The following is a 23,315-nucleotide window of genomic DNA, read 5'->3' on the forward strand; positions in this document are numbered from 1 at the left end:
GATGGCCAGATGGATAGAAGGTGACAGCATGGCAATGGCCTGTGCTTTGAACATAAGAGAGGGCTCATCCATATGTTGTTGTTTCAGTGCTGCCTTTCAGAGATGTCAGTGCTGCAATAATTGCTTTGAGCACAACAAAAGATTTTTAATCTACACTGGACTTAAAAGAGGAGTGCAGATCAAATATCACATCAAACATATCTACGCTGTAATGTAAAGTGTCACTGTAGGAGTAAAATGCAGCATTTTTTTTTTGGAAAAATGTAATCTGAAATTCATCAGGCAATATTTAAGTCATGCTTACATCTTGGAAATGTTTCTGCAAGCTCTAATATATCAAACCTGGAGCTTCACAAAACAAAAGTACCAAACCAAACAAACACGGACGCCTCACATCCACAAAAGTCTGCCATTCAACCATTTAGTTGATGATGTGAATGCTCGCCATTCATAAACAGAGAAAGCTTTCAAATCTCTAAAATCCATCCTTTATGCTATATAAACACAGCATTACTTCAACAGCAAGGGAACCGACTGCCAGAAAAAAATTTGAATAAGACCAACGCATTTGCACTGCCGGGTTCTGAGAGGGGTCCAGCAAATAAATACAGGGGCGTCCTCATCCAGCTAAAATATTGCAGCTGTCAAAACACAAATCATTTACCTGGCATGTGTCAACTTGGAGGATTAAGTCACTGTCGCCTCTCCCAGAGTAGTAAAATCCTGCCTCGTAATATTTTAAACTGCTGCATGTTTTGAAGTCTGATAAGCAGTCAAACGTGTAGTGTAACTCGAAACTGGCCTTCCTGGGTCATAATTCTTTATCTCTCCACTTCATGAAGCAACAACCCCCCCACAAACACAGACCGTTGAGGGTTTTTAAAGCAGTGCTGTTTTTTTTTTTTGTATGAACATCTAATAATCCTGGAAATATGCTCGTGGTTCTGTCACTTTAGAACCACGAGCATATTTCATATATATCAGAAGAACTCTATAACTAAAGGCTTGTAAATGTATTAATATATTGTGCAGAGGTTATTTTTAGTAATTGCACCTCCTGTGTCTTGCAGGGCCTTTAAGCCATGTGAGCAGAGGATGCTTTAATCCTATTAAGACAATAATAATCACATATTTTTGTCGAATTTCAAGTCTGTGCTGCATCTATGGGCCTCCTGCCTGGTGTGAGGACGGTTCAGTGAGTGCAAGCGGGACGTAGATCAACAGGGCGGAGCTGAGGAGGCAGATCATGTGGAGGCTCACTGATGTGCAGAGACCGCTTTCCATCCATGACAGATTGAAAGAGGGCCAAAATTGTGTGTATCTGTGTCAGGATGGAAAGGCAAGTGGAGGTATCTTATAGGAAGTAACAGAGTGGTGTTTATGAATAGTATCAGCGATAGTGACCACAAGATAAATAGCAGGTAGGGCAGAAAGATCCCCAATGCTGCCGTTTGACTATAAATCTACTGATAATCAGCACGAAGCAGCTTTCTGGTCTCTACTGTGTACAGCGGTGCATAAATCTCAGTGCAAGCAGACTCCTTTACTGTCGTTTCCAGAATCCTCCGGCTCTGTGCCAAACCCGTCAGATAAGTTTATGGGCCTGTTATGAATAAAGGAAAGAGAACAGCAAACGACAAGTGGAGGGAGGGACGGAGGTTGGAGGATGAGCGAGGAAGCAACAGTGGATGTGGAGAGAGAGAGAGAGACCATGAGAGGAGCTAAATGATGGCAGATACTGCACGAATCAGGTCACAGGAAGCAGCAACCCGATTCTTTTGCACCAAAAGAATGTGAAGTCAAACGGAGATTGAATCACACATCACAGAGGGCCTTGTTTTCTCCGTCTGTGGAGGAAACACAAGCACCAAAAGGAGTGTTTGTTTTGCTTAATGATCGCACCATCTGCTCGGTATTTACTCAAACTGTCCCAAGTTCACTCGAGGAGACAGACACTGCTCCTGAGAGGTGAGAAATTATTCCACTCGCACCGACAGCTAGTTGCTCCCTTTCTGTCATACAGTGAATCATTTAGGCAAGATATTCTTAGTGTGATGAGGCAGACACAGCGTGGTGGATCTGAATGGGGAATTTAACAACTTGAAGCCAGCCAGGCCTTCAATGAGCAAGAAAGGCATAAAAGAAAAAGCTTTGCATGAAATATGGATGCTTCTTCAAGTGTGGCATCCGAATAATGAGCAGAGGACCCAGATGAACCATTGAGGTAAATGCCAAGTTTTCAATACACTGTTTAGCTAAAGATTTGGCAGTCTACTCCCCTACTAGAGCCGTTATAAGAGAGGGGACACAGTGATACAAGGTACTTAAATCCTATTGTGAGTTTTCAATTACATGACAGGTTATTAGGCAAGAAGTGGGGGTTTTTTTTTAGCCTGTGGCGTACTAGAGCGTCCTATTTGGCAGACTCGCACAAAGCTTCTTTGTCCCAGTTTAAGATGAGAGTCGTCTTTGTTATTCTGAATCCTCAGTCTGATAACTACAGGTGAAAGATTGCCTTCATTTGCCTGCAACCTTCAGCTGGGCAGCAAAGTCAAAACACTGTGCCTCCATTGTCTGAATGAACACCATATAACAGCTAAACTGCAGAACTCAAAAGTTATTCATCTTGCAGTGATATAAAACAGAACAAAACTTGTCAATTGACAAGCATTCACGTAATAAGTGCTGAAACAATTCATAGATAAAAAATAAGCTATTTATTGAAAAAAATGCCAAACATTCACCAATTTCAGCTTTTCAAATGTGAGGATTTGCTGCTTTGTTCTGTTTTATATCACTGCAAGATGAATAACTTTTGAGTTCTGCAGTTTCTTGCACAAAACAAGGAATTTAAAGATGTCATCTTGAGCTCTCGTAACTTCTATTTTAGCTATTTCTAGACTAAATGATTAATTGCTTCATAGAAAAATATCAAACAGATTAATCGATAATGAACAAAATTATAAGAGGTAAGTTAATTAATTGTATTTTCAAGTCGTAATAAAGGCATGAGCTTGGTCAATAATTTGTGCAAATTACCTTCAAAACTATTTTTTGCCTCTACTTGACATTACATTAAAAAATAAATAGTTTAAATTGTGTCTATTTATTTATGGATTAATTTATTCATTTGTAAATAAAATTATTAATTCACATTTTTATCAATTATTAAATTCTTTATCACCATTTATGCATCACCTGGGGGTCCTGGGTTACAGGAAATGAGGTTAAAGAGGAAGGAGCAAAAGCATGTGGCAAATGTCCAGTGCTGGAAACAAACCAAATACAATACATTTCTGTTATAATTTGTGAAAATGGAGGTATTACATTTTGTTTGATAAACAGATTATTGAACTATAGTCAGCTGGTCCAAGTGAGTAATTTAAAAGACCACATATCAGGGCTTCCTGGAAAACCGACGCCATAAGATCCACACCCTATGTGATTGTAACAACGCCAGTTTAATCCAGGCGGGTAACCTTTTCTGCATTCCTCTCATGCAACTTTGTGCTGTCAATAAAGGCAGAAGTGCCAAAAAGAAGAAAGAAGAAGAAGAGTCACAGATATTCATAATAAGGGAAATTTGTTTTCACAGCTGAATAGCTTACATCTAAACTCAAAGACAAAAATGGGAACATCTCAGAAGCTATCATCTGAAGATTAAATATGATAGAAGATTTGACCTCTTCCCTCGCTGCTTGTATTTTCCTCCTGTGTACCGACTGCTTACATGTACAAAACTATTTTACATTTAGAAAGCTTCTTGTTTCTCCATGTCCATGTCTCCTCCTCCTTCCCAACTGCTAAGTCATCTTATCTCCATAATTCACCGGCCAGATGCACAGCTGCCTGGCAACAGTCCAAAAAGCACATTTCATTTCTAAAATAAAAGGGCAGAAAGCAAAAATGCTGCAGGTAATGGCTATAAAGTAGTTTGCCAGGCAAGCATACAATCATGTCTTCATCATGTCTTTATCATTTTCACTTGGCAAGCTCAACTTCAAGCCTAATCTTTTGCAATTAATCACTATAAAACCAAGTGCAGACAGGCTATTAAGAGGCAATGGGGGAAAAAAACAATCTTTTCTTGAAAGATAAGCAGAGAATGGTGAATGACTGGGCCGGGTGTATGGAGATGTAGCAGATGAAGGCCAAGTGGTAACCAGAATTGACAGGTCTGGTGACTGAGGCGGGGAGAATTAATGAGGATTTCAACTTCAAACTAAGTCACAAACTGATACGAAATTTCAAGTGGAGGGATTTTTAATTAACTCAGGATTTGCTTGCAGGTCTGTAAGTTTAAACTCTTACGGAAACAGATCTATTAAAAAACGTACAGGCTGTGCTCCTTACATTCAGGGATTAGCAGGAAAACACGGTCAGACACATAAAGATGTTCTATATGGATGAAGTCACATTTCGCCTGTTCATCACCTTCACAATTTACCCTCTTGGCAAGTGCTGACACTTTTACATCTCATATGTTGATTTTTGCACACGTTCACCACACAGAGACGGTTCAACGACTCCACCGGCTCTTCCCTCTGTCACCAGCCATGTTAATCAGTATTGATATATGCATTAAAAATGCCAACAAAGCTGAACTTACAGTAAAGAGGGAGCACGCTGCAGTCAGGGTCAAGCCTGCCAGGAAGCCAGAAATATCTGCTGAACTCACTGCACCAGCGACCCACCTGAGACCAGTGAGGCCAAAGGCTCTGGAGACACAGGCCACGTAAAAATAAGTATAGTTTTATGGTTATGGGTATGTTTTTTTTTTTCCCTGTTCAAGTCCAACAACTCTGAGGTGGTTGAACTAGTTCCTGTAACGTGTTCATCCAACCATGTTTAAAGGCAAAATAATTATTGCTCTTCCCAACGCCACACACCAAGCAGTTAAAAAACCTGCCATTATAAAGAGAGATGAGATAATTGTTTAGATTGGAGGGTTATGACGCCACATTCAGACCACAGACTGCATATAAAAAGGTGGACATAGCGAGGTGTGACATCTGTTTGTTTGCATTGGAGCCAGTCTGGTCTGAAGCCCAGAATTTTTGCTTATGGTCGGCACCACCTTTCCTGCTTGGAGCCAGGACTTTTCATTAAAATTAAACATACTGAAATATTGCTGACTGAAATATTGCTCAGAGTCCCAGAGTCGAGGAGAGCAGCAGCTGAGTGAACTGTCAATCACGGCTGTCAGTCAGCACCCACACGGCAGACATCAATGCTTCTATATGCCTTCGATTCATATTAACGGAACAATAACTTCCAAAATGACCAACAGCACAATTATTAGAGTACCCGAATTCATCAATTGAGACCATGATCACTTGTTTAAAAAAGAAAGTATTGACTTTGCATTTTTACAGAGAATTCATTTTTTGAACAGGAGCCACAGATTTTTTTGGAGGCAGCATCTAGTGGCCATCGGTGGTACTGCACTTTGAGGTATGTCCCCATTGGCTTCAGACTCTAATCATGGTAGTCGCTGCTTGTTTTGGACAGTCTTTCCAAGAAGAACTTCATAATGTTTCACTTGGTTATGCACATGAAATTGAAGAATAGGAGACAGACTGCTGGTTTGTCAGACACAATTCGACCATCCAACAAGTCCAACACAGAAACTGAAGCACCCAAGCAGATGTTGAACTCTCAAATTAGCCAAATCTATTTAGATGACAAAAGCAAAACGAAAACAGCTAAATCATTAGTCCAACTATGTCAGAAACACAGTTTACATACAAAAGGTCCTGGTTCAACTTTGACCAACTGCACTTCCTGTGCAATGAGGAACCTTGACAATTGACAATTGATAATTCAGGTGCATTCACTTGAAGTTTCCCCAACCAAAAAAGTTTAGTTGGTTTAGATAATCAGATTTTACGGTATACTTCTTTACAATGTGTCTGATCATCTGACCACTTCCTTGTCTTATCTGACTGTTGAAGTGATTTTTCTAAGAGCTCAGAGATTAGTTTGTCAAGTACAATGTTGTTATAAGCAGGAACGAAAGCCAAAACTATGGATATAAGACCAAAGTTTTGATGAGATGGAATTATCCTTTAAATCCATCTTACCAAATCAAAAACACACACCCACGAGTCTGCTTTGCATGCGGAGTCTAGAGGCCAAAGGTTAAGATATCGTCATGCCTTTGAAACCCACCTCTTTGACCTCCAGCAGCCGTCCTGGGTACTGACTCTTGGCCCGCCGAGCTGCAGCCGGAGATTTGTGGTGGGTGATGGTTACGATGTTGCTGGGTGAGGCCGTGGGGCCCAGGTGCCTCTGGGAACCCGGGGATGAAGATGGGGTTAGGTGGGGGAGGAGGGAGAAGCTACGGGTCCGACCAGAGGATGAGGAGCCCTGGGGGAGGGAGGGGATGACATAGACAGAGAGAGAGAGAGAGAGAGTTGTGTGGAAAATTAAAAGTGACAGGAGCGTGATAATGTCAAGGCAGAGAAACTGTGAGGACAGGGGAAGAGATTTTTCTAAATTATAGAAACTTAGACGGACTTGGGTCATCTTGAATAGAAGCCAAGTGTCCATAGTCACTAGTCATAGTTTAGTCAGGCTAGCAGCAGGTCCGTCTGTTGGTCAGTCAGCAACTTTGGACCAGACTGAAATATCTCAACATCTATTAAATAGATTGCCGTGAGATTTTGTGCCAACATTAATGCTCCCCCTGTGATGAAGCCTAATGACTTTGGGGATCCCCTGACTTTTGCTTTAGTGCCAGCATGAGATTCACATTTGGGGTTTTAAGTGAAACGTTTCAACAACTATTGGAAGGATTGCCACTGAATTTGCTACAAACTTTTATTATTCCTTTGTGATACCTTACAAGACTTTAACTGATGATCACCTGACTTTTTACCAAGCAGGTCAAACTTTTAATTTCTCCAATCCTTTGGGTCATGCTAAAGATCATCCCATCAGCCTTGACAGTAGATTGTGTTTAGTGCTAATTAGCAAATGCTAGCTTGCTAACACAGTGAACGGGTGAATGTGGTAAACACTATAAATAATAAATATCAGCATGTCAATATTTAGCTCAAACTTCAATAGTGCTGCTAGTGCTAGCTTTGAACAGTCACTATAAAACAAGGATCTCTTAAAATACCACAAATTACTCCTTAATTTACACCTTAAAACTGATCAAAAAGCTTGAAAACCACACCTGAATTTTCACCTTAAAATATGGAATGAAGGCCTTTTAAAAAGGTATAAATTGAGGTATGGTTTTTGTGGTTTTTGGTCCTGTTAAACTATTAAACTGTGCAAATCATCCATTTAAATTGCCTTCATTTAGTTAAATCCATTGATTTATCCATTAAAAGCCCATTAAAATACCTTAATTCGATCATTATAAATGGGGAATTTAAATTTAAGAAAGAAATTAAGGGATTTAGCTTCATAATGAGAAAAGATCTACACATTTTGAGAACTCAATAATCTTCCCTACATTTCCTTAATATAGTTTTAATCCTGACGCAAGCAGTTGAATTTGATAGTTTGAGAAGTGAAAAGTGAAGCTGAACTGAGCTGTATTAAGAGGTAGTCATCCTTTTGTTGTTTTGTTCTGCAGCTCTCTGCACCACAGCGAAAGTCACATCACATTCTTCATTTTAATGCCTCCTTCGCTTCCCCTCTGTGACTCTTGTCTCTTCAGTTCGCTGACCTCTGTGCAAACACAGGCAGCGATGTCAGACCAGTATTTCTCTCTTCTGTCTTTACTCTCCATTAGTTTACAGCAACGCACGGAGACTAGGCACCAGAGATTTATCCCTCGGAAGAGCACAGAGGTCTGGTCACTGCAGCAGTGAAAATAAATAGATCAAATAAACAACTTCCAGCCCACAGCACCGCTCACTGAGAGGGAAACAAACAGCCTAAGTTATTTTGGAGTGATGCTGCTCAGTTTGCCACTAATCCAAGAAATCAAACCTGTGACGAACATGGCATTGAAGAAACTGCCAGTACTTGGCAGAAAATAATGAAAACTTCACATACATCATAGTAATAGAGGATTGTTGCTTATGTTGGATCTTTGTATAGTTTTTGATGAAGAACTGCATATATAAACACTAGAAATCAACTTAAGGTGAGTGTAAGATCACCTCCCTTGTGATTAGATGCATCCAAACACAAAATAGAGGGAGTTATAGTAGATAGGTCCTTGTGTAATCATTTTAACAGAAAATAATCAGCTTATAGTTGGGAACACTGTTGTATTGTGCAAAGCTAAGCCACGAGTCGTGAGTAAGCAGAAAAGGGAACAGCATTTGGGAGTGCGAACAGATAGACATGCTGGGTTTTTTTGTACTCCATAACTGGCACAGAGCCCTGAGCATTTTAGTAAAGTGGAGCAGAAAGAAAGCATTCGACAAAGAATATTCGAAGAAGGGAAGGGAGGGGCGGTGATGGAAGGAAGAAGGACGTAGATGCAGGAGAAGTATCGAGCACAGGTGTAAGGAACATACTGAATAAAAGGGGTGGTAGTGTCTACATTTGGCCTTGTATGAACAAACCAAAGATCTATGAGATATAAGGTCACTTTGATTAGGTATGACTGAGCACAGGAGTGTACGATCTGCACGCTCCCTGACAGACTCGACTCAGGGTAAAAACAATAAGTCTTCATGGCTGCTACTTCACAGGTGCTCTGCTGTACCTCGGCCGTGGGCGGACTTGGCCCTGTGGGAAACAGCGTGGGTAGATGGTACAACGGTCAGCTGCTGACATGTCATTTTCTACACTACAGGGAACAGCGCTAATTACATATAATTAAGCATTAGAGTTGCATATGGATTTTTAAAATCCCTCGACACAGATCCTTTTAGTATGAAATCAGCTGACATATGTTATGCCAATATTAATATGTTATTGAGGGACCTCTGAAACAGGATTAGCACCTTGGAGTGTTAAACTTGAAGTCAAGCGGTAATTAGTGCAAGTCAATTTCCTGATTTTCAAACTTGTGCTATTCCCTCCACAGCAAAACTTGGCTTTAAAGTCCAGTATGAGCAAACACACCAGTAGGCAAGGGTCATACAGTGCACACATTCAGGCAGAAATTAAACAACATTAACAGTCCAACTCCAAGTCCACTGTTTGACTTCTCTTGCCCTTCCTGTCAGGGGTTATGTGCCTGCAGTCTCAGCCTCAAAAACAGAGCAGTGCATGGTTACTGGCCTATTTATGAGGCTGCTTATCAGCTTGAGAACTTGCAGCTGTGCCTGCAGCCTGACCGGGGTCTCCACCTGCAGCTGGCCCCAAAACCACACCTGTCTGACACACTTCCAGGAGGGCAGACATAATAACATCATCATCAACGGACGTTTTTTTTCTGCAGTAAAACATTTTAATGTCACAGAAGGAAAAACACAGGTGTAAATAATAATAATTTAAAAACTAATGTTTACTGAATTCCACTTGGCTTCTTTGCTTTCAGGGTCTTGGTAATGTGCATGCTGACTCTTTTTCACACTTCGATGGCTTTCTGGGTCACTTGAATTGTAAATGTTATTAGTTACACTTGTGCTTTTCCTACTATGACAAGTCAAAATGTCTGAGGTCAAAAAAAAGAGGGCATGTATGTGATAACCATGTATGTGGAAGTTGCTTTTAATTTAAAAAATGTATTAAGACTGTGTCAGAGAAGTGTTGATGCAACTCTATGGTTAATTTTGAGGCCAATGTTTTGTTTGTAATGTGGTCAGGGCTATCAGGAGGTCACATGACAAAGAGGTCATGTCCACAGGAAGGATATTTCTGGAAATGAGTGGCACTAACCACACGAAGAGGACTTTACTTTCTACAATTACACATTTTTAAAGCTGATTCGGGGATGTTTTACATTAAATGTCTCAATAATTACCTGTTGAGACTGACATTTAAATAAAGGAAGGGACCTAGCTAATGTGGTGAGATTATATAAATATATCTGAACAATGATCAAATAAAATAAATTTGTTTAATGTTATGGCGGTTGGTTTTTAAGCAGGTCAAAAAGTTGTAGGTGCCTGTAGTTCTGCTGGGGGAACATATGACCTCAGTATTACAACAACAGCACTGTGTTGGATTGTATTACATGCAAAATTAAATGCAAATTTGTGTCCACCTCTCCATGTATAGTCTACTCGGTACTCTAACAGCTCTATCCATACTTTCAGAAAGACTTAATTTTGCCTCTGAGGCTTCTAATCATTTTTTTCACTGGAGAAAACTGCCAAACTGAAACCAGCGTGACTAAAGTTAGCATTTGAAAGCACCTACAGTACCACAACGTTACCCACTTTAACCAACCACCTGTGGGGCTCAGCTGTGGCTGGAAAATGGCACCAGATACTACGGCCTCGCTGACTCCACCATCTGGAGACATCTGACAGATTGGTGGTGCTGCAGTGAACAAGGTCAAACTCTGTGATGTGACCTGATGAGTATCTATAGAAAGCTCTTGCCACAGAGACACCGGCTTGTTAATTTAGGAGTTATTGCTTTATTGAATGAGGATCTTTTCTTTTCTTTCACAGTGCTCCAGTAGACTGTTACTGTAGATACAATATGTTGGTATGCAGTGCATTAAGGTGTAAACTGTAACTGTAGACTCTGCATTTCTCTTGTGTGCAGTGGAAAAAAATCATTCAGGCTTTGATAAGATGATGTACTTCTAAGTTCCACTAAATTATGAACAGAGCAGTTGTTGGTAATGAAATCCTTACCAGAACAGAGTGAAACAATGTGGAGGATTTACCAAATTATTCCTGTAAAATGTGATCAAATACAGAACCTCTAGAGTAAATAATAAGTTTATGAAATGAACAGCTTACTCAGCGCTATAAAATCTGCATTATATGATTATTTTGGCCACAGTAAAAATTTGTAAACACAACTCTGACACATCATCACCTTTTAAACTGATATGATGAATTTATTAGATAATCATTTATTTGCACATCCAGCAGTTAAAGATTAACATCATTATCATTTGGAGTCATGTTTCTATCTACTTGGTGTATAATCTCTTTTTAGCTCTGTTTTTTGAAATATCTGGCTCTTTAGCTGCTAGATGCTCCACTATGTATATCAGTAAGTTGCCAACTGTGTCCATTTGGCGCTCAGCAGGTAGTGTACGGTGGGATTTTAGAGCTTTATCACTGAAAACAGCTGCCTGCTGTTTTAAGAGTGGTGAGAGTGAACCAAAAGGTAATTTACAATTATAGAAAATGTCGATTATAGCTGAATAATAATTATACAACTTTATAAGGTACAAAAAGCTATTTTTGTAGTTACTACCCCTGAACTTGGTGCAGTCCATGCTGTGTTTTTTCCTCATCACTCCCCTTCACGCCTCCAACAACAATAAATTGATTTCACATTACATGTAGGTCATCAGTATGCATGTTACTCGTCCTTCATCACCTTCCTTCAGCAGGACATGAAATCTGTGAGAGTGCTGAGAGTGAGAGGTCTATCTCTATCTTTTCTTGTGATATAGTGGGGAATCACAATAAAAAACTGAACAAATAGTTTGTTTTAGTTTGTTTAGTTTTTATGTTTCCCCATTCTGTCTTTTCTGTGCTTTTTCCTTCGTCTTCTGTAATTTTCTAACCCATATCACAAGGCTAATATGTGTGTTGAGAGGATAAATGGAAGATGATGCCTGAACCGAAACTTAGATAATTTGTAAGTCCATCTGCTAACTCCATCTGCAGATTTGTTCTACAAACTCATCAACTCCAAACTAAGTCTATCTATACCAGGTTTGAGATCAGTATTTACAGCATCGGCATAGATGAAAAGTATAAAATATGTAAAGCAGTCTCTATAGTTACTTATACATATTCACTGAGAAGATGACCCCTTGCCCTTTTTTTTGCAATAAATAAATCCTGCTACACCTTTTCCGCCAAATTGGTCTGTTATCAGAGATGTAGCCGAGCCTCCACCGCTCGCTCCCTCATCACCACGGTAGCTGTGATAACGATCTGAGAGGCAGACAGTGCAGCCCAGGGAAGGATTAGACCACAGCAGTGGGTACAGTAATAACAGCTGCTACCGTAGCAATGCCCCACAGTCACCGAACAGAAACAAAAAGCCTGCTCAGCTCCGCAAGGCTGGAGGGAAAGAAAAAGAAGAAGAGGAAGAAGAAGAGAGAAATAGGCCTTCTTCTTCCTTCCGCTCTTCCTTGCTTATCCAATTTTCTCTCATCTTTTGATTGCTTTTCTCATCACGGCTGAGCAGAGTAATTGGACTTTGCACTCTCTCTCCAGCTGTGCAGCAGTTTGAAGTGAAGACGAGCTACATGTTGAATGAGCGAGCCGGCGAGGAGGCTGTACCAGTTAATCGTTTTAAAAGACACATTAAAGCTGTATTTTTGCTGAGAGTAGCTGTCGTGGAAAACATAATCAACACTACAGGACAGGGGGTGGACTTTTTTATTTCCGATGTTTTAAGGTGAGACAAAGTGCAGTGCATATCATATTAAGTAGTCTCGGATGTATGCTTTTGTATGTGCGGTGACTTACCAGCAGCTCCTGGCTTCCTCCTGCTTTTTCCACACTCAGGTGTTCATCTGAGCTCTTTAACTTCCTCACCTGGGAACAAACACACAAACCGACAGAGACAAATTAAAAAGGAAACACATGAATACATCAATAGAGCAACATAACAGATGCTGATGTTTCCTTACAGTAAATAGCATGAGGCGTCACTGAAGGGTTTCATGAGTATGAAAATGATGTGAATCATATACTCTGGCTTTTGCAATCACAGTATCTAAACCTAAAGTAGTTTTCATACATTTTAAAATAAATACAACAAAACCAGTAACTACAGCTTTAAATTGACCACTGAGATGAATTAACACCTCTCTGACAATGTAAATTAAAACAAAATGACTTCACAATGCTAGGATTTATACCAGGGGAAATATATTGGATGATTATGCACAGATTAGAGTCCTGGTTTTGATCTCAACTGGGATATTATGTTTACACAGAGCATAGTTAACATAGTTCGATCAAATTAGGGTGAAACCTGGTTATTCCCATCTTTGTAGATTATAAAAATATCCAGGTTTCTGCTTGCAGGTGTGTCTCAACATCTCAGCAACGTATTTCTGTATAGCTACCTCAAAAGTTAGATTATCTTGCCTCACTTTGGATAAAAGCATCTGTCAAATGACAAAATGTTAACCAGTACAGAAAGAAGAAAAAAAACAGTTATGCTCCCCATTAAAGAACTCATCATACTTTCACTTTATTTCAAAACTATGATCACCATTACAATATTTACCATCATATTTTTGGTTTTACTGACTATTAGTTAACCTCCACAAATAACAGAATTATCAGAAAACTGGATAAAGTGCAGAGGCTGAAGTATCTTGGTTCCTATTGAAGTTATCACAGTTTCTGGACCCAACATATGATGCAACACTGAAAAAAGAGCACAAAAGTTTTTGCAAAAAGCTGCTACCAGTCGCCAAATGAACACCCAAATTAGAAACCTTTTCAAAGCATCCAAACCACTTCAAGCTTGTTCACTCATAGCTGCAGCGAAGACTTCCATCTACAAACTTTAATACCAAAAGTTTGCCAAAGAAATACCAGCGTTTGGATAACTCCTCTCTTTCATGCACCGCTGATTTCTACACTGTCACAACCTGCAGTGGAGCTCCAGGAGGAGCTCTATAACAAGCCTCATTCTCCACTGGATCAGGCGAAAGGGGATACACCCCACAGAGATACAGACAGCACACACACATACACTGACTAATCCCTTGAAGCCCACGCTAAACCTAAAAAATGCACATGTCCAAATATTAATCCATGAAATGCATATTTAGAAAAAAAAAAAAGAGTGGTTGTGGATAAAGGTAGTTGCTACTATGCCCGACACGCTAATCTTTCAGAAATGCGCCCGTGGAGATATGAAGAGGACAGTGAAGCCAGGGAGATTCACTCACACTCATCCTCAAATAAAGCAGCAGGACCGTGTTCCCATATTTCCCTAAGTCCTCCATCAATGAAAAGAGCTAAAAATATTCCTGAATTAGACAAGGAAGTCAAGTTTCAGGATGACACGAGGATGCTGAGATCTTTTCTTAATGCAGAAGAAGCACACAGTGTTTGCAAAGGTTGTCAGTCATGGATTTTTATATTTCGTCACTGATTTTCCTCCTTTTTTTCCTCCAGTTTCAAATGCAGTCTACCTCTCTTAGTGTTTATTTTTTGCATCTCTCACTTATTTCTTTTTTTCATCTGAGTGGGATGCTTGAGCATAAAGTCACAGAGTGTGTGGGAGTCAGAAAATGAAAGAACCTCTGAATAACACATGAAAGAAAATGATGACACGTATAGTGCAATGAGACAAAAATCCCCTGAGTTGACACAGTGCAGTCATTTTCTAAGTTTAAATATTGTGTTGCCAGAAAACGTTGATCTGCCCCAAAACTCCTAGTGAATTGGTAATTTGACAGGCTAATATAAACTTTCTGAAATATGAAATTCATGACACAGAACAGGTTTTTCTATAGTTCTGTGTTGCAAATCTCCATGATCAAAGTGGCACAGTTTGTTAAAGAATTTATTGGACCAAGAAGATGAGACGATGAGAATAGAAGAAACATTAGGAAAGAACATTTTGAGTTATATAAATCTTCATCTTAAAAACTTATGATTAGATGTGTAGATAAGATCCCTTGTTGGGTTAAAAACTGAACAGGAATGCACACGCCCCGTCCTCCCTGGAGCCTTTCTTGACTCAACAAGGTGGACCAGCTCTGTTTCAAAACTCTTTGTTGGCATCAACTCCAGAGACACAGAGGGCTTAAACATCAAAAAACATGATCCAAACCATGTGCCGCAACAGAAGCCTCTGTATGGTACAACAAGAAGCTATTAATAGATGGGAAAGATCGGTTAACACAGGCCTACAGATTATTGATGACCCTGTGGAGGAAGGAGGAGTTGTTTAATCTTTTAAGGATCTTAAATATACTAAACGTGTCGGTATCACTGGAATTCAATTCATAAAATTGACACATTCAGTTTGGGGCATTCATATGTTTTATAAACATATAGCGGCCCTCTGTCACCATGTTTGGAAGGGTAAAAAATAGGTTGGGAAAAGAGATACTGGTCAAGGAATCCCAGATGACCCAAGGAAAATTGATTACTTATTAACATGAAGCTCAACCTTAGTTAATACATCATAAAATAATCAATGGAAGTTACCGGCCTACTTGTAAATTGGTAAAACTAAAAGAACAATGACTGGTGCTGGAGATGTGATAAGGAGACAGGGACTCTTGAGCACCTGCTATATTTTTGTGAAAAAGCAACAAAAAATGTGGAAAAAGATTGTTTCTTTCAGGAGGATTTATTGCTTATTAACATGAAGCTCAATCTCGGTTAATACTTCATAAAATAATCAATAGAAGTTACTGGCCTAGCTGTAAATTGGTAAAACTAAAACTAAAAGATCTCGTGTTGGAGATGTGATGAGACAGGGTTTTATCAAATTGTCCAAACGTGGGATGTTGAGGTTTCATTTAGCCATGGTTACTGGTTGTAGAATAATTATTACACTATTGGAAATCTTCCAGTACGTCCACTTTTAAAGATGTGGATTGAATTAATGAGTAAAGTGACAAATAGACTGCGTGTGAGAGAAGATATCTTTTTCATGGTGCTTGTTTTTGTCCCAATTAGTGAAACATTGACTGAGGAGCTGATTGCCTATCTAGAGCCTCTGAATACTATATCTGACTGATTCCTGTAGTCCTGTTGTCTCTTGGAGGACAATATAGATTATCCATTACCCAGTGTGGGTTATCTTGTATTATAGCTTCTCATTATGTCATTAGGAACTCCCAGTTTTATTGCTGGCTCTACAGAGCTCGTTCGCTTTGGGCTTTTTTCTCTTTTTTTATTGTATTGTATTGATTGGGGGTTGTTGTTTTTGTTTTGTAAACTGGTTTTATATGGTCTTTATAAGTTACTGTCATAGATGATACTGGTTATGTTACTTGATTCATATTTATCAAGGATATACCAGTAAACAATGTCTGTTTATTTCAATCTTTTTTTATTTCAGGTTGCACCATTAAACCTTAAGAAAAGTATTTGGGTGTTAATCGGTTGCTAATCTGCGGTGTTGGCCAATCAAGAACGTCGTATGTAGCCTAGCTAACACAAAGCATCACAAGCTATATCATAACTGCTAGAAATCTTAGTTTTAAGGCCCAAACTATATATTAGCTAACTGAAAATCCTTTGTAAAGGATTTGGTGTTACTTTTGTTTAAAAGTAAAAATGTGTTTCAGAGTAATTCGTATTCATGCAGCTTAGAATGAGATGGAAATATCGGATTATGCTAACCTTACTGACACTATTTAGTCATTGTTGTTATTAGCATGTATCATTATTTAGTCATTGTTGTTATTAGCATGTATCATTTTTGAAGATACAATTGAAAATCATCTTTTAAAGAGAAAAGATATGTTGACCATATTTCGTATTAGCCCTTTCACTCTTGAAACGCCTCATTTACTAGCAAGCTAATGATAGTTTTGTCCGTTAGTTCAGTAACACAGAAGTTATACCTGAAAGTTACGTGGTGTAAACTCGAGCTGCAAAAGAATAACCTATTTTAATTTACTGATGTGTAAATCTTCAACTTGGTGAAAAGTTGAACTTATGAAGAGCTGGTGAGGGGGCCCGTGGCACTATAGCAAAAAGGCTGCTGTAAGATTTCATTGAGAAAACAGCTCATTAAAAAAAAAAAAAAAATCATGCCACAACTTTCTGGATAACTCTGGAGGAAAGCTCAAATGAGACCCAGGGGAGTTGATGCCATTTAAAACGAAAAAATGGCACGGAAACCTTTACACTGCCTTGAAGCAAAACAGAAAGAGAGGGAGGAACATGACTTCCTTTTAGGCATTTAGTTTTCAGGACAGCACGGAGGGTTTTCACCTGTCGGAGGACCTGCTCCTGTGCAGAGAGAGACAGCCAAATTGCTGAACTCATGAACCTGAATTTACTGAAATGAGAAACTGTCACATTTACTCAGAGCTGGGGCAGAGATCTCCAGAGAAATGTCAAAAGCTTTACATTCACTTGTCATCCAGAGGAACTAAGAGCTCGGACCAGGGTCATGTTTACAGCTCTGTTACCTTGTGTGTGTTTGTGTGTGTGTGTGTGTGTGTGTGTGTGTGTGTGTGTGTGTGTGTGTGTGTGTGTGTGTGTGTGTGTGTGTGTGTGTGTGTGTGTGTGTGTGTGTGTGTGTGTGTGTGTGTGTGTGTTTTTACCTTGGCGCTGCTGTCAGAGTGACGCCTGGCACACGCTTGGAGCTGACTGATCCAAAACTGCTGCTCTTTGGCGTCTGACGCTGCAAAGACACACAGAACAAAAATACACTAGTTCAATTACAAGCCTTTGTTCCTTGCACACACACACAAGACTTCGAGAATAACCAATAAATCATCATACGAGTTCACAGTCAGGTCAATATGCAGTTATAAGAGTATGCTATAAAGTGTCACATCCACTGATGGGTACCATTCAATTTTTATTATAATACAATGGCTTCCATTTCCACATATGAGCGTTTAAAGTACTGCCCAGGGTATGTCGAAAGAAATCAACACCAGACGGAGGAACAAGATGTCCAAATTATTTTAAAATTGTATTGTATAAGCAGATGATTTGCCAGTTTAGTGTAAAATGACTGTCTGAATGCATTTTCAATGGCGCTTCCACCGAACAAGTAATAAAGGTAAAAAAGGAGCAAATGCTCAGTCGCTTTTATAAATGGACCAGGGATGTAATTACCATTTAGGACACTGCAGTCATGCCCTCTGCATCTCCTCCAGGATAGTTTTAGCAATATAGGGGGTTGTTTACATTTCACAAATAATGTTGGTTATTTAATAAAATGGTGATTCCAGCGTTTTCATATTTAATATGTTTAAAATTTGACTACAACTGAGCTAACACAATATATTGAATTCACTCTATTTTCCTTCTCTTGGCAATGTAGAGAAAGGCTTTGGGAGATAATTTAGACTTTCATGTTGGAAAAACTAATTCACAGAAATGACAATTTAATAGTTAATTAAACAAAAACTAGCATCATCAAATAACAAGGTCCTATCCACAGCAAGAGTCTCTGTTTGGAACAACAAGAAGCTGATAATAGATGGGAAATCTCTCTTCACTGAAAGATGGGACAGTGTGCCCCATTAATTATCTATCCTTTTAGTTTAATCTTAATTATTCTCGGATAAGGAGGAGGCAGGTGCATGTCTAACATTCTAACTGCAGCGCTGGTATGGACAAAATATCAGGTATTGGAAGCTGTAAATACAAACTTTATATGTGCTGAACCCTCCTGTAAATGTTTTTTGGCTCCAAAAGCGTCAGCTGGTCTGAACTGACATTGAAATAAAAGAGTTTTGACCCTGAACATTGCATGCTGAGAGCAAAAGTGGCAAGATTGAATGCAGAGACACAAACACATATATACAGCATTTAGGGCAGGAGGTGTATGCACAAGGTTTCAAGTGTGGTTTTTTTTGGGCTGCCTCTCGAGTCAACAGTCATTGTCGGTACTAAGATTGCTTTTTGAAACCACTCCAGTTGTCCCACATTGCAGATGGGTTCACGAAGCACAAAAAGAAGCTCATGAACTTACAGAAAGCGACTCATGGATGCACATATTCAACAAAATTAAAGGAATAATGTGACATTTTTGGAAATACCCTTGAGAATATGTATTTCATATCTGTCTGTTTAACAAAAAGCCAGCAGCCAGCGAGGTTAGCTTAGCTTAGCACAAGCACTGGAAACAAGGGAAACATCTAGCCTGGAGCTGTATGCAGGTAACAAAATGCGATCACTAGTCCCTCAAAAGCTCACTAATTAACACATATCAATCATTTAATCCGTACAAAGTATGAAAACATCACAGATTTAGAGCTGCAACCAATTATTATTTTCATTATCAATTTGTCTGCCGATTATTTTTTCGATTAATCATTTGGTCTGTAAAACATTACAAAGAAAAATGGTAATAACAATGTCCTAGAGATAGGGTGATGTCATCAAATGCATTGCTTTGTAGAATAAAAACAACCAAAATTCTCACTAATTTAACTCATTAAAAACCTGGAACCAACACATCTTTGTATTTTTGCTTGAAAACAGATTAATTGATAAACAAAATCGTTGTCAAGACTACGCCTTTAAATGCAAATCAATGCGTAAAATGAGCAGACAACCAGGCTACTCATGACAAAGCAGGGTTTAGGGTGAAACAAAAGTCTGCATATGAGTGGATAGATGGGCAGGTGGACAGGCGGACAGATAGATAAATACTTTATTAATCCCAAAGGGTGATCGGGAGTGCATATGAGTGAAGCATGAGAGGAGGTGACCTGCTGGATGCCAGTGATCTCACTTACTGCCAAATGATTACTCAACATGGCGACTGTGAGGCCATTTGATCCTGTTACCTTCTGAATGATGACCTGATCTCTCTGAACGTCTTCATTTTCCCCCTTTCTATGCTAAATTCAGCATTCAGTATTCAAGAAATGAAGCGATTCATTCGGACAATTTGCCAGCAGAACAGGAAGCAGCTTTTATACTTGTGGTTTTCCCCCTTGGCACAAAGACAATCCACCCCGCTATATAAACAGAGATACAGTAGCCAACTGAAGCCCCGGATTTGCTGACGAACACAACAAGCCCTGCAAATGAAAGACGCTGACTGCCTGCTTGTGCTGACCCGATCCAGGTCAGACTGGAAAATAATATCCTTCTGATCCCATTTCACTGACTAATTAGTGGAGAACAATGTCTTTGATACGTATGATAACATTGAATTTAAGCTGTAGGTCAATCCCAGCCGGAGCAACGACAGCATAAAAGATAACAGAAGGTAAAGGATTACAAACTCACCAAAGATATACCAGAACAAAGCTCCATCTCAGCCAGTAACAAAGGAGAGAGTGTGTAGCAGGTAATCAGTACACCTGAGTAAGGCTTGATTTGAGGGTGCGTTTGATTTTTCTCACACTGTGTGATCAGCGGTGAGGTGATTACAGTCACAAACGGCATCTCAAGCTTTGGTCATTTTAAATCTCTTTCTGTTTACTCTAAATTGAAATATCAAGTCCCTATTTTTATTTTGAACCAACAGATTGCAAACATTGTCCATCTGCATACATTTATGAGTCGTTTTAAATCTTGTCAGTTCTTCTTTTCAGTGATGCATACAGCTCAATAAAAGCTGTAAACTCCAATAACTGCTGTATGATGCGTCTCAAACCAAACATATTTCAGAAATGTTCTTTATTTATTGGTTTCTTTTTTTCTCTCCCAATTTTCTATTCAGTTTTTGCAGACAGTACAGAGTAGTATATCAACTTTACATTAGATCAGAGCGTCTGCATTAAAGGGAAAGAAAACCCCAGCACCACTATTCATCACCACATCCCATGTCGGTTGTGACCACAGTAAGCAACTAATTGGTTATTTATTGGTTTCTAACGGGATAGTGCACACTGATAAACATCCAAGTAATATCTGGATTAAAATCACCCCAACTGTGAAGAACCGACTCTTGAGAGGAATGCGAGGATCTAATGCATCTAATTCAATCGCAACTGCAAAAACAAATTAATTTTAAAAAATAAATAATAAATTCTTAGTTCAAGTTTCACCTTCTTTATGCTTTTATTAAATAGGGTTTTTTTCTGTATTCTGGTTGGACCCATTAAATATTATTGATAATTGAAAATACTTCTGAAAACAGACTATTATGAGCAGATAAAGGCTTTAACCAGAGGATCTATCAAGGTCTCATATCAACACTTCAAAGCCCTAACGCAGAACACAGTAATAGGAATGGGACACCTTAACCTTTTATAGAGCCTCACATGAATGTGCACATTAGGCCCACGAGACTGCGAGGGTGAAAATTAGGAAACACTTATCTACAGATCATCACTTAAATGGTAGATCGGGTTTCATTTGGGTTTCCAAACTACTGCATAAGACTCCTGTGAGGTTTTCTGTTCAATGAGAAATCAACCAAAGTTTAAACTGAACAGCCATCACAAGTTTGAGGAAGTTACATACATTTCCTCTACGAAAATGTTTCACTCATGGGAAAGATACAAACTAAAATAATAGCACATACATGACGCAAATGAGAAAATAAAGAAGCATCAATTTTATTTATTCACGAACTGCTAACCGCTACATCTTCTAGTTTTGGCCATTCGGGAGGTTATGAAACACACTGTGAAGACATTAACATGTTAACATTGTGTTTAGTTAATATGATTAACTTGTGAGCAAACAGGTGCAACATTAGCATTCAAGTGGAGTCATGTTTTGTGTTCACATGATGAAATATCTCATGGTAGTAGTCATTTGTTCCACTGCTATTATGAAAAAAGATTGCAGCTGCTTTAATGATAAAAACTATATACCAAAATGACTTGTGTCATACAGTTTCTACCAGGACAAAGGACAATATAAAGAAAAAAACTTAAAAGAAGTGCTCGTCATATCATCTAACAGCGTCGGGAGTTCTCCTCCGACATACTGTTTTTAACTTTCCGAACCACACAACCCATAAAAAATGTGATAACCTTGTTTGAAGAATACTGAACCCTTTAATCCTCTCTTGTCAGATATTTTTTCATTTAGGTAGATTCAGTATATTTTTTTCTTAATTTACATCCACCTTAAAAAGCTGTAAATGTGGAAATGAGTGCAGCACTGTCCCCATTAGTGAGTGGATAATGAGGACGGATGACATCATTAGATTAATCAGGAATTGCATCACCATCAAAATGAAAGTAGCGCTTTAAAATCTTCTCTAATGTCTAAAATTTTGTTTTTCTTTTTTTGTTTCTCGAAGTGTTGTTTGACAAGATGATTGAAGTTATTTTAGCGTATGGAGAATTCAATTTGCACCTGTCAATCATTTGCGCTGTCGACGTCTGCCTCAGTCACGAGAAAAAACCTCAAAGGGTCCTTTTAAAGTGAAGAGGCAACTCTGAGAAAATGAGACATTCACAGAAACTCTTTACAAGCGCAGCGTTCGAGACATGCTCTCCTACTGAGAGTGGCTGATCGCCTCTCTGGGGAGAACATGTATGAATATTATACAGAAACACCTGTAGCAAGCTTTCTTTCTGCCCAAAAAAACCTCTTCCCACTTGTTTCTTGTTGTCATCAGCCGCTGAAATCACTCACTCTTAAAAAGGGCCACTTTCCCCAGAGAGCGAGCAAGCTTCTAAATCATCTATTTTTCTCCGTGATGTGCACAAGCCTATCTGTAATTAAAGATAATTAGTCGTCTGTAATGAGGAGAGCAGCCTCCGTGTGTGGCTATGCTAATATGCACCTGTTCATATGGTGACGCATGCAGTAAACAACACTGCTTAGCTAAGACCAGGACGTGCTGTTCTCATTTCTGGTGAATACTATGAAACTGATGAAAAATTCAAAGGCTGGCGGCTTTGTGTCACAAGAGCCGCAGACTTGGAAGTGACATGCTGACAGTCCTAATCGTTTGATGAATGCAGTAGGTGTGCAGCTGGGAAACCGAGGAGACTAACAATCCAACGGGAGCGAACAAACTGATTCGTCCGCCTGTTTAAAATTAGCAACAATACACACTCGTCCAAGGTCTGTGTGTCCTATTTAAATGTCAATGTACATCCCAAAGAGACGGCTGAATGGTATTTAAATACGACTGAATGGGAGAAAGAGAGAGGGAGAAATAGAGAGAGAGGGAGAGAGGGAGAGAGGGAGAGAGGGAGAGAGAGAGAGAGAGAGAGAGAGAGAGAGAGAGAGAGAGAGAGAGAGAGAGAGAGAGAGAGAGTGATAGAGAGAGAGAGAGAGAGAGAGAGAGAGAGAGAGAGTGATAGAGAGAGAGAGAGAGAGATAGAGCTCCTTCTGAGTCAATCATAGCACCACCATCATCAGCTAATTACAACCGTTTTAATTACATCACTATGAAAGACGTTATTGGTTATGATAATGGTGAGTCTTAGGATTAATGCTTGGACCAGCAGTTAGATTTGATTAAAGCGTCCGGAGATATTGTGAGCAGCGCATTTTAAAACATATATTTCAAGAGAATGGACAGACTGACAAGGACCAGAAAGGGCGGAAGTGCCGTGTTGCAATTACAGTGACCTGCGCTATCTAATCAAAACGACACAATGAAGTTTGATCCCTGTGATTATTCTTAATAAAGCAGTCACACTCATGCTAAGA

The 23,315-nt window shown here is 39.2% G+C and overlaps 1 protein-coding gene across 2 annotated transcripts in view; it reads right to left on the bottom strand.

The window, feature by feature from the left end:
* The window catches only part of LOC133996114 (oxysterol-binding protein-related protein 10), a 74,987-nt gene that overhangs the window by 34,150 nt on the left and 17,522 nt on the right, over nucleotides 1–23,315 (bottom strand). Inside the window, exons 3-5 of one of the 2 annotated variants that reach the window (XM_062435669.1) lie at nucleotides 17,324–17,403; nucleotides 12,534–12,602; nucleotides 6,172–6,369 (exon numbers count right to left, since the gene is read on the bottom strand). In XM_062435669.1, coding sequence (XP_062291653.1) covers nucleotides 6,172–6,369; nucleotides 12,534–12,602; nucleotides 17,324–17,403 — 347 coding nt within the window. The remainder of the gene's footprint in view (nucleotides 1–6,171; nucleotides 6,370–12,533; nucleotides 12,603–17,323; nucleotides 17,404–23,315) is intronic. The other variant, XM_062435671.1, reaches the window with a different exon arrangement.

Source organism: Scomber scombrus, chromosome 16 (genome assembly GCF_963691925.1).
Source record: "Scomber scombrus chromosome 16, fScoSco1.1, whole genome shotgun sequence".
In the NCBI taxonomy this organism is placed as follows: domain Eukaryota; kingdom Metazoa; phylum Chordata; class Actinopteri; order Scombriformes; family Scombridae; genus Scomber; species Scomber scombrus.